Genomic DNA, 13,076 nt, shown 5'->3' with positions numbered 1-13,076 from the left:
TATGAATCTTGCTGAAATCTAACATTCCAGAAATGGAAAGCGGAGCCCTTCATCAGGGAGTTCAATGAGTCTTGGTCCCAGACTTAGGTTAATGCTCCCTTCTTTTCTTTCTCTGTTTATTCCTAGAATGATGTCTCAACAGTACCAGCAGCAGCGTCGAAAATTTGCAGCTGCCTTCTTGGCATTCATTTTCATTTTGGCAGCTGTGGACACTGCTGAAGCAGGGAAGAAGGAGAAACCAGGTAAGCAGTAGGACTGAGAAGGCAAAATTCTTCATTGATTTATGTCCATCTAGCCCAACTACCTGTTCCTTCTTCCCTCCCTCCCTTCCTTCCTTCCTTCTTCTCCTTTTTTCCCCTAATTATTTAGAGAAACCTAAGAGAAATCCCTTCGTATTTATCTCCCAATGTAAGTCCTCGAGTTTAGATGATGATGATCATTAACATAATGATCAAGTTAGTGGTTACTATATAGAGAACATTGACCAGAAATTGGATGCTTTACTTATGTTATCTCTCTTCCTCGATGCAAGGTTTTTTTGTTTGTTTGTTTTTAAATCTCAGATTTATAAAGGGAGAATCTGAAGTCTGGAGAGGATGAAGCACCCTCCCTATGCCACTCCCAAAGTCCCAAGCAGGCTGTGGAACTGGGAGTCTGTTTAAGTCTGTGATCCACCGTATTTCAATTATGCCATTGATCCACCATATTTCAATTATGCCATTCCATCTACAAGACAGAGGAGGAATATCAACTTGCATTGAAATGTCTAATCTGACAACTGTTACCTCGAACAGAATGTTTTCTCTTTTTTCAGGCTTATCTGTTTTTGATCATCTCTTCTTTTGTAGAAATGTTTGCTTCTAAAAGATGTCAATCATTTAGCACAGTCTCTAGCGCATAGTAAGAACTAAGTTAATGTTAATTCTAGCTCCTTCCTCTGTTTTTTTCCTCTCTGCTCTTGATTATTCATGGATTCAAACATTTGGCTAACATCTGCCATGTTCCTGTTATTTACTGGACAGTAAGGGCAGAGGTAAAAAGCACAGACCCTGCAGTTACAGTGCTTGGGATGAACTTAGTTATATCTGGGAGTTACAGAGTTTTCTGAGTGCTGATTAGTTTTTCTTCCTTCCTTCCAGAAAAAAAAGTGAAGAAGTCTGACTGTGGAGAATGGCAGTGGAGTGTGTGTGTGCCCACCAGTGGAGACTGTGGGCTGGGCACACGGGAGGGCACCCGGACTGGAGCTGAGTGCAAACAAACCATGAAGACCCAGAGGTGTAAGATCCCCTGCAACTGGAAAAAGCAATTTGGAGGTAGGTCTCATTCTGTTGTTCTACTGATTTAATCTCCTACTCTTAAGTAATTCTCGAATGTTTGACCAAATGTCTTTTTGAGGTTGAGTACTTTTTTATTTTAAATAAGTTTACTTTATCAGACACAAAGTGGCCAGACATCTTGCCTAACCCCAGGGTTTCTCAACCACGGCACTGGTGACATTTCGGGCTGGGGAATTCTTTGTTGTGGAGGTTGTTTTGTTCATTGTAGGATATTTAGCAGCTCCCCTGGCTTCTACTCACTAGTTCCCAGTCACACTCCTCATTCCCACCAGTTGTGTAAACTAAAAATGTCTCCAGATACTTATGGTCAAGTGTTCCCTGAGGGTCAGAATCATTCGTTGTTGAGAACCATTGTCATACCAGGAGGGACATAAAATATGCTCTTGATTCCTCCTAATAATGTTCATTGATCTATCTTCTGTCCCCTTTCTTTCCTTCTTCTACTTTTACATTCCTTTTACTTTACTTTCCCCTTTTCTTATTCATTCTTCTCCTCCTCCAGGTCCCTGTCTTTGCCTTTTGATCTCTCCCACCCTCTGCACAGGTTCACAGATTTACTTGTTGAATCCAGCTTGGCTCCTCACAGCCACATTATAGATTTTTCTCTCACTTACTACTGTTAGCCTCATGCTGGCCTGATTGATCTATTTGAGACAGGATCTCTTAACGCTTTCAATTTTAAATCCACTATTGAAGCCCCAAATAACCTCTTTCTTCCATATGCCAGACTTTCTGGTCTTTCTTAGCCACGATAAGACATGATGCCCCAAGTGTCCTATCTGCATTCTGCAGAAATGCCATATGGTCTATAGGCAAGTGAAGAAGAGTAAATACACACACATGTATCTTTTTTCTTCCTCTATAACCTTTGGGTTATATGTCCATTTGTTAATGGAGATAAGTTCTGTGAAGGCATGATGGAGTTCAGATATATTTTATTTTACATTGTATAGGGGCACCTTAAAGATACACTTACAAAAAGCTTAAAAGGTCTATCTTAAAGCATTCACATCTAGATTATTAAAGAACTCTCAAAACTCTGTGGTGAAAAAAGTAACAATTCAATATGAAAGTGGGGAAAGACATTATCAGACATTTTACCAAGAGGATATATAGGTGGCAAATACACAGCTTACAATACGTTTAATATCTTTTCCCCATTAGGTAAATGGAAATTAAAATTATAATGAGATATTACTGTACATCTATCAAAGTGGTCAGAATAAAAACTAGTGATAATACCAAATGATGCAAGGATGCAGAGAAACTAGATCACTCATATATTGTTAGTGGAAATGTAAAATGGTACAGCCACCCTGGAAAAAAGTATGGCAGGATTTTTATACTAAATTAAACATGTGTTTACCATGGAACCCAGCAGTTTGTTGGGCATTTATCCCAGAGAAATAAAAACTTATGTTTCCACAAAAATATGTACATGAATATATATAGCAGTCTTATTTGTAATAGCCCCAAACTGGAAACCACCCAGATTTCCTTCCACTGATGAATGTGCTATATCCATACCATGGACTTCTACTCGGCAGTAAAAAGAAACAGACTATTGATACACACAACTTGGATGGATCTCCAGGAAATTATGCTAAGTAAAAAAAGCTGATCTCAGAAGTTTACATATTGTATAATTCCATTTATGTAACATGCTTAAGATGGCAAAATCATAGAGCTGGAGAACCGATTAGGGATTGCCAGGGATTAGGGAGGTAGAAAGGGAGGAAAGTGGCTAGGCCATGGCTGTAAAAGATGATCCAAGTGACCCTTGTGTTGGAACTGTTCTGTGTATTAATAGCGATGGTGGTCATATGCCTCTGCACATGTGATAAATTGCACAGAATTAAATACACACAGACATGCACTCTTTGTATTATTTCTTACAACTGCACATGAATCCACAATTAACATCTCAATACAAAAACTTAAAAACAAAACTGTGCCTTTATCGTCATGGAAGTACAATAGGATCTTTAAAAAATTTCTGTTTGGTTCTACCCTGCTTTTAGCGGAATGCAAATACCAGTTCCAGGCCTGGGGAGAATGTGACCTGAATACGGCCCTGAAGACCAGAACCGGAAGTCTGAAGCGGGCCCTCCACAATGCTGACTGCCAGAAGACGGTCACCATTTCCAAGCCCTGTGGCAAAGTGACCAAGCCCAAACCTCAAGGTAGGTCCCTGCTGTTATACCATAATTTTAATGGATTGATAGAATGAGGCAAGATCTTCACATGTGGAAACCCACATTTTCCAGAAGGAAATCTTAGGTGAATTACCTAAAGAAAGCAATTGAAAAGTTCTATATATTGAGCATCACAAAAGTACTTTTAAGCAGGCAGGCTATGGGTTCAAATTGAAATCCTCTGCATAGATGGGGGAATTAATATAGTCTCCTAACACAAATAATTTAGCAAAATATGCCAACTAAGACAATTACTCTAGGGCAACTGTATGTTTCAAACTCTAATTTGGAGCTACATTCTGACAAGATGAAATTTATGATGTTTATGAAGCAGAAAATTTTAATTTAAGCCTCTCCCAGATTATATGAAATGTAGTTTTCACAAAATCAGGAAAATTATTTTACATTGTCCCTTTCTCTACTGCATAACTTGATAGGTTCTGTATTTCTTATACTTCTTTCAGAGTCTTTATATTTTTTGAGTTGGATTAGCTTCCCACCTACATTCATCACATAGTTTTAAAATTGTGGAGCTTTATCATGGCCATGGTTTTATATAAACAGAATCCAAGCTGAAGGAAGTCAAGGAGGAATTAAATTCTTTTATTTCATGGGTGTTATGGGCTGAATTGTCTTCCCCCAAATTCATATGTTGAAGTCCTAACCCCTCGTACCTCACAATGTGGCCATATTTGGAGACAGGGTCTAACAAGAGGTAATTAAGGTAAAACGCAGTGATACAGGGGGCCCTCATCCAGCACGGCTGGTGGTGTCCTTGTCAGAAGAGGAGATTAGGACACAGGCACACATAGAGGGAAGACATTCTAGAGACAGGGACAAGATGGCCATCTACAAGCCAAAAAGAGGCCTCAGAAGAAATCAGCCCTGTTGACACCTTGATCTCACACTTGTAGCTTCCAGAACTATGAAAAAATCAATTCTTTTGTTTAAGCAGCCAACTCCGTGGTACTTTGTTATGGCAACCGTACCCAACTATTACAATGGGGCTCATTTAATGGCCTGTATTAATATTTGAACTCTAAAACAGACATAAAAATTAATATTTCCAGAGAAATTATAAGGAGAAACTCAGGAAAATAACCATGTACTAAATTCTCATAATAATTGAAAATAGAAAAAAAAAAAATTCCCCACAGGCTGAGGATTGGCTGGTTTGCTGCCAGTGGACAGAAAAGACTCTTTTCATAGGCCCTGCTTTTTGGGCTTTGATGGAGTGGTCCATGAAAATGGTTACATCCAACTTGAGGATGGTCAGGTATAGGCTGAACCTGCAGAGATGGATCTAGGATTCAGGCTGCCTTTTCCAGATCATGGAAATCTCTGCTTGTTGTAGTGTGTTTTGGGAATGCATGAGTGGGCCTGCGCTCGAGTGCTTGTGCCAACTCTGCAAATGTCCCTTGTCCTGAGGCAACCGCATGGATCTAGTCAAGATCAGTAGCCATATCTACTAAGTGAAACATTTCCAAAAATGGAAGAACTCAGAGATACAGTCTTCAGAATAATTTATTTTTAACTGAGCTGTAGAACCAAAATAATTCAGCATAAATATAGAATGGAAAGGAAAAGAAATTAAGGACGTTTCCACGTTCTAGCACAGGAGTGCTCAAGTTGGGCTTCACATTAGAATATTTAGTGGGAACTTATAAAAATCCCAGTGCTCAGGCATAACCCAGACCAACTAAATCAGTATCAGTAGTTTTAAAATTTTAAATGCTCCTTAGAGGGTTTCAAGATGTAGCCAAAATTGAGAACTGCTCTGGTATGAAATCCATAGACAAGAGAGAATGCACACATGCATGCACACATAACACTTAAAACACACATACACACACACACACACGCACACACCCCGTCCTTGTTCTCTTCTACAGAAGAGAGAAACAGCAGCTTAATGAATGGCAGATAGAAAAATGGGAAAGTGATTAGGTGGGGAAGAGTGGAGCTGGGTGAATATGGAAACTGTTGAAAAGTTCAGAATAAATAGGGCAAATCAGGAGACTTGATTAAGAAAGATCCCTAAGGATATTTGGTAAATACATTAAGTGAAGTCTTCCTTTTAATTGTACTGGTGAATATTTCATCTTTTTACATTTTCCTATCTAATAATATTTAATGAAGGTTAAAAGTTTGTTTCAGGCTTTCAGCTTTTAAAATGGCAGTAAAAATATTTCAAGTGGATAGACATTTTATAATTTTCATGCATATAAATGAATTAAGGTATAGAATTAATTGAAAATGGGATTATCCCGAGTGAGCTCTATATTTCAAACTACTAGTTATGTAATTTATAGGTCATTAAAATGAAGACTTCTCTTTATGCATATCATACCTTTGTTAAAACTAACCAATCTTTGCCATCGCAACAGTGGATGGTTTTATAAATGTCATTTTGACACTAGACACTCTGCACAAAGGATAATCTTATCGTAGGAGTTGAGCCAGGGAAATGTTTCAGGTAGATTTTCTTAATGGGATAGACACAAGTTCCATGACATATTTTTCATAGTTTAAATAAAATGTAACAAGTATCATATGTGAGTTATATATATTTCTGTCTTATTTTTTTTCAAGTAATCCAGAATGGATATAATAGCTTTTCCTTTGTGAGTCTCTAACCTTAAGATAGCTCATTTTCTTCTGATCAATGGAAAAGCAAATAATAATAAAATGGAATCTGTGTTACCATTATCATTATTCTGTTTCTACTCTTATGCATTGGTCTAGGTGTTTTACTTACAGTAAATCATAACACCTGTATATTTTTGTAGGTAAATATTATTGTAAGGGAAACTGAGGAACACTGGTTCATTTCTTTGCCCAATGGTATATCTCTAATAACTGTCAGAGTCAAGATTTGGCTAAGTCTAAACTCATGTTCTCTTTTGTACTCTGATGATTTTTCACCTAAATCACATATGGGTATGAACTAACCTCCGTGGGTTATATTTTCCTTTGAAATAGGAAAAGGTGAACTCTGGAAAGCCCAATACTGATAGGCTGAATGGGAGAAGACATTTTCTACTACATTATTTCTAAGACTGTTCTGGAAGACATCCCAGAATATATATGTTTCAGGAGGACAGGGACCTGGCCTATTCTGTTCTCTGTTATATTTCCTGTGCATAGTACAAGGGGTAGCACATAGTGGGTGCAGAATAAATATTTGTGTAATAAATAAATGCTAAATGGAAAAAGGTTTTCCAAACTAAATCCACCAAAGACTGGTGGAAACCATAGTAAATAAGTCATTTAACTAAACTTTTCTCAAAGTGATATAATCGTAAATTGTTTTCTTCTCCCATTTAGGAAAGAATAAGTCATCAATGCTTTCTCATTTTAATTCAGTGCCTGAAGAGGATAGAGAGAAGTAGGGAACTCACTGATTTTGAATTGGGGTAGGAGCTCCTCATCAGTTAATTTAAGTCTCAAAGCAACTCTATGCAGTGAATTTTATTTATCCTACTTGATATATGAAAAAGCATAGGCTGAGAAAGGTTAAAACTTGCTATAGGTTTCACACCTTGTAAATGGTGGAACCAGAATTCAAATTCAAAGTCAGACTGACACTAAAGACCCATCGTTTTTTCAAGTGCACCATGCTGCTTCTGGGTATTATAAACTCATGAAATTCTGGTCATATTAGATACATCTTTATGTCTAGAATCTTTAAATGGTAGAGCTTTTGGGGACCTTGCCTATTATCCGATCTGACCCTCATGTAACAAATGAGGACAAAAAAAAATCTATGACTTATCCATGTCCATCCTGTTGTATAGTAACAGAGTGAGTTCCAGGTTTCGTTCTCTTTTCATGATTTTTCCTTATTTCAAACAGAGTTATAGGAAAGGTACAATTTATAGCTGTCAGAGTTTCAAAAAAAATAAAAAACAAAAACAGAATAGGATATTGTGGTCTTGAGGAAATTCAGTAATTATTCAAATTTAAGTTTAATTACAGTCATGAGTCACTTAATGAAAGGATTAGTTCTGAGAAATCATCCTTACATGTCTTAGTCATTATGTGACCATCGTAGAGTGTACTTCCATAAACCTAGATGGTGTAGCCTACTACACACCTAGGCTGTGGATGTAGTATGTAGCCTTTGGATCCTAGGCTACAAACCTGTACAGCATGTTACTGTACTGAATATTGTAGCCAATTACAACACAACAGTATTGTGTATCTAAACATAGAAAGGTGCAATAAAAATATGGTATAAAAGAAAAAATGGACACTTCCCAAGAATGGAGCTTGCAAATCTGGAAGTTACTCTGGGTGAATTACTGAGTGAGTGGTGAGTGAATGTGAAGGCCTAGGACATTATATTGTTTGCTATCATAAACTTTATAAATACTGTACATTTAGGCTATAATAAATTTATGAAAAAATATTTTTATTTCTTCAATAATATATTAACCTTCACTTATTGTAACTTTTTCACATTATAAACTTTAAATTTTTTTTGATTCCTTTGTAGTAACACTTCGCTTAAACACTAGTGCATCATACAGCAATACCAAAATATTTTTTCTTTCTTTATATTTTGGTTCTATAAGCTTTCTTATATTAAAATTATTCATTTTTTATTTTACTTTTAAAACTTTTTGTTAAAAAGTAAGACAAACATACACATTAGCCTAGGTCTACACAGAGTCAGGATCATCAATATCACTGTCTTCTATCTCCACATCTTGTCCCACTAGAAGGTCTTCAGGGGCAATAACACGCATTGAGCTGTCATCTCCTGTGATAATAATGCCTCCCTCTGGAATACCTCCTGAAGGACCTGCCTGAGGCTATTTTATGGTTAACTTTCTTTTTAGTAAGTAGGAGTACATTCTAAAATGACAATAAAATTATAGTATAGTAAACATATAAACCAGTAACATTTATTTTCATACCAATTATGTGTTCATACAATTATGTACATACAATATATGTACATACAATTATGCACAGTATTATGTACTGTGCACAGTTGTATGTGCTACACTTTCATATGCGGGGCAGCACAGTAGGTTTGTTTACACAAGCATCAGCGTAAACACGTGAGTAATGGGTTGCCCTAAAACTTCGACAAGTGCTAGGAATTTGTCACCTCTATTATACTCTTAGGGGACCACAGTCCTATATGTGATCCTTTGCTGACTGAAACATTGCGCGGGGCACATGACTGCATTTCATATAATACGGTCACTGAGCTCAGAGCCAGAAAGTCCCTTCTTTTCCTTTCACTATGATTCTTACCAAATAGAAGATGAGGCTCTGTTTTGTTTGTTTGTGTTTTGTTTATTTGTTTGTGTTTTGTTTGTTCATTTGTTTTACAGAACACCTTTGCTTGGTTTCTGACCTCATTTATTTTGGAAAATGGTAGTGGATTAATATGCAAACTGCCTGATTTTCGATGTGAAAAATATGCTCTTTAAATTTTAGAATGGAGCATAAAGATGTTAGTAAGGTTGTGGCTATCCAGTGATAAATTGAGGGGAGGCTGGAGAATATCTTTGTGACTTGATTACTAATAATGAAGCTAACAGATTAAAAGACTCGGCAAGGAGGTGGAGGGAGGCTTAATAGCTAGCGTTGCCATCCAAATGCTGGGAAATTACTAAATATCTCACTTACTTTGTTTAAAAATGGCCTTAAAATTCATCACAGTCCAGTCTAAAGCATTAGCTCTAGAGGTATAGAAGCAGTTCTTCCTATTGCTATGTCAATATTGTGCAAATTCTATACTGTAGCCTCAGTCCACAATTTCGATGATACTAGATGTCAAGTTGGAAACCCCTACCTAAAGATCCTCTTGTGTGGGAACCCACTTCATCTGAGGAGAGCTTGTAGCCATCCACTTCTATATTATATACTTGGAAGAAGAGGAAGTACTGTTATTCTTATGGAGACATAAGAATTGAAGGATGCATATTTGGAACGTAGGATGGAGGCAGTGTTATTCTGGGGAAGGACCGTTGCTTGACCGAAAGATGGTAACTGGAATTTGCTTAACGATGACCATAGTTTAGTAGGAATAAATTGTTGAACAATTGTGTTGGATACTTGTGATTTTAATTTCTTAGGAAAAGAGATTAAGAGTTTAATGAATTAAGATTAATTTAATTAATTAAAACTGTGTATCTGTCAGGGTGTTTAGATGCAGCAAGATCCACTCTAGCTAGTTAAGCAGAAAGAGTTTTATTCAAGGTATTATATTGTCCAAAGACTCTCCAGGAGGCTAGAGGATCTGGCTTGGATGCTGCAAGGCCAGGAATAATGTAGCCAAAGGCAACAGATCCAGGAGAAATATCTAATCACACATGTTACTCATCTGGCACAAATCCTTCTGCCGAAATTGTCCACTGCTCAGCATCTATAATGCTAAAAATTGAACACTGGAAACATCACCAGAGATGTCCCCCCAAAACCAGACACTTCCATCTCCTTTCTTGTGGCAATATTCAGTCTCCTCAAATTTGGCACCTATTTCTAGTTCGTCACTTCTACCTCCCTGTCTCTTTTAGGTGTGATTGCTTGATAGAAACTAAGTCTCATAGAACAATCTTGCTGCACGGGAGTCTGAGAAATGTGTTTTTGACTTCCCAGACACTACCTCTAGACACAAGAAGGAAGCTGAAAGGGTCTTGCATTGGTACATGGTGAGCTAATCTGCCACCGAGTGTGCGGGAATGTCGGCATGGGATGGAGTATAGCATCGGGCGTGCCCCCTCTCTCCTGTGGAGCTGGGTGAGGCATTGGTGCCACTCCATGGAGGAAAAGTTGCCAAGAATAATCTTATGTTGGGACAGTGACTACCCCACTGTAGAGAGAGTTAGGTCTCTCCTCCTTGGAGCTACCCTTTTTTTTGTTTGTTTGTTTGTTTGTTTTTCCCTACAGGGATAATTGTTCTGTGAACCGTGAAGAAAGGGAAAATGAGAGTCTTTGCTGATAGCACTGCATAAAATGTCAGAGCAGAGAACTCTTTAGAGGGCAAATAACTCTCCCCTAAGCCACGACTGTTTCTCAGTGGTCTCCTTAGAGGATGGGCACACTGTGGAACTGGAAGATGGCCAGGACAGGTGATGTGGCCAGGACAGATCCATCTGTGGGGGCGCTGTAGCAGTCCTGTCTGTGGCAGTGGGTGCAGCCCTGTGGGACAGGCTTCTGGGAGTTGTTGCTGGAGTGCGGAGCGGAGCTGAGGCTGAAGCTGGGGCTTGTGTGGGAGGCTCCAGCATGAGCTGAGATTTTCCTTGGGGCCACAGGTCACTTTGCCTAATGATCATCTTGGAACATTCTAGGATCTTGGGTTATTGTTCATCTGTCAATTATCAGTTGCTGCTTTTTAAATAAGATGCATAAATAAGGGGTATTGTCAAGCTCCTTTTGGCACTGATAAGCCAACATGGTGTTCACATTTATCTAAAAGTTTGTCTCTATGAGGGACATTCTCAAATGATTTCTGGGACAGGCAGAGGTGGGGGCACATGGAGGGATGTCTGTGCTACAGGAGGTTCAGGGAGCGAATGTCAGTCCCTCCTGCCGTGCATACCCATCCACACTCTGCTATTACCAGACCCTTGTTAAGTTTCCCTGCTCATGATAACCCCAGTTGCTTTCCTTTCTTCCCAGCTATTTCGAAAAGTTTTGCCGTCTTGCTGCTCTTTTTTGGAAAGTTGCCTAGCCCTCTCTTAAGTTTGACAATTCATCTTTGAAGATCAAAAGGACGGCAACTGTTGAAGTGCAAGACTCAACTGTGTGCAGGACACAGCTTTTGGCAGCTGATTATTAAATGGGAAAAATGGGGTCAGTAAAGTGATATTCCCAGCATTCTCAATTCTCTCCCCTGCTAAATGGATTCTTTTGTTAGTTCTTTTAAAGATAAAAGAAGTTCCCCAACATTTCTTTCTGTGTTCTGGGCACTGACATCCTGTAGGCATGAGCATGGCAACACTGTGTGGACAGGCTTTGCGAGGCTGGGAGACTTTTAACTGTGTTGAGAGAGGTGAAGGGGCAGAATCCCACCACAGGGTAGTCCAAGACCGGCTCCCTCCCCTTGGAGACCCCCTGGCAAGGTTGCTGATTATGGCCCTTGTATTTGACCAGAAGAGGCAGCATGGGGTGCCTTGTGGGAATTCTGTCCTTCTTGATCAGAGAGAAACATTCCTACTCAGTTTGGTCTCAAGAGCTTTGTTTCTTTTTTATTCTGCTTGTGGAAATGTCTTTTAACACCTATGTTTTATTTTGTATCCATGATACTGAACTTGAAGCGGAAAGATCTAATTCTGCCCTTTTCTTATTAGAACGATACCTCTTTTGTCTTCTATAAATTAGAGTTGACAATGAGAACATCATGGTATCATTGTAAAAACAAAATGAAGTACTATAGGTAAAAATGCTTGGTAAATATGCAGTAGTTTTAAGACTATTTCCTTCCTTCCAAATGAATTTCTTGAAGTGTTTCTCTCAGCACCTTTTCAGGCAAAAGGAGAATTATGGTGATTACAACAATAGTAATTATAGTTCATGTTTGTTGAGAGCCTAGTGTGTTTTGAGTAAAGTTTAGGACATTGCTCACACATGGTGTCATTGAAGATTCACAAAAACTCTATGAAATAGTTACTATTATCATCCCCAATTTTACATATGAGGAAACGGAGGCTTTAGACAAGTCAGATGCCCAGTATAGGTGACACAGCTAATAAGCAGGGGGCCAGGACTTGAACTCAAGGCAGTCTGACTCTAGATCTCTTATGGTACACAGAGCTCCTTCCCCAGCATCTATACCATACAGCTTATGTACGTTGCTTATCAAAGAAAGGTAATGAATTTCAGAGCCGTCCTGACTCTTCAGTGGCAGGTCTTGCTCATGTACCATCCTGACTGGGCTCTGGACTGATCCTTGCTCCAGACATTGCTTGTGGGCTCTGCCCCAGATACACCAAACTCCCAGAGACAGCTGAGTGGGCTGAGATGTCTTATGTGTCCTTTTCTCTGCACCATTAGTCCTTAAAACCTGGAACTGTTTTCCTTCTTCTGTTCTTCATATATTCCTGCTCTTTCTGTAAAACCTAGCTTGTTCATGCAACAAATATTTATTGAGTAGGTGTTATATGCTAGAGTTAGCACCAGGGGTAAGTGAGTGACCTTAATGGTCTTATAGTGAGTGCATTAGGAGAAGCAGAGTGATAAATCTCAATGTACCACACAAAGTGACAAATGCTATGGAAAAGAGAAGTGGAGAGTCCTTTGGCATCATTTCTGATTCATTCATTTATTTATAAAATCTGTTCAGAGCCTGCAGTGGAGCACACAGTATGTTAAGTGCTAGCGATATTAGGCAAACACGTTTCCTTCCCTCTTGCTGCTATGTTCCAGTGGGAGTGGTGGTGGGTTGACAATGAGGACCAAAAGAAATAAATAATAATTAAAATGGTAAGTGTATATTGGAATAAGCAACTTTAAAAACTAAACAAAGTCAAGTGATAGAGAAATTTGGAAAGAGGAGGTTAGACAGAGTGACTAGGGAAAGCAT

The 13,076-nt window shown here is 38.6% G+C and overlaps 1 protein-coding gene across 2 annotated transcripts in view; it reads left to right on the top strand.

Annotated features, from left to right (window-relative positions):
• The window catches only part of PTN (pleiotrophin), a 102,697-nt gene that overhangs the window by 76,012 nt on the left and 13,609 nt on the right, over positions 1–13,076 (top strand). For both annotated transcript variants that reach the window (XM_069462115.1, XM_069462114.1), the window contains exons 2-4: positions 127–242; positions 1,140–1,313; positions 3,359–3,520. In XM_069462115.1, coding sequence (XP_069318216.1) covers positions 128–242; positions 1,140–1,313; positions 3,359–3,520 — 451 coding nt within the window. In that variant the 5' untranslated portion in view covers position 127. The remainder of the gene's footprint in view (positions 1–126; positions 243–1,139; positions 1,314–3,358; positions 3,521–13,076) is intronic.

This window comes from Eulemur rufifrons, chromosome 29, assembly GCF_041146395.1.
Source record: "Eulemur rufifrons isolate Redbay chromosome 29, OSU_ERuf_1, whole genome shotgun sequence".
Classification (NCBI taxonomy): Eukaryota; Metazoa; Chordata; class Mammalia; order Primates; family Lemuridae; genus Eulemur; species Eulemur rufifrons.
This window is presented reverse-complemented; position numbering and strand designations above follow the sequence as displayed.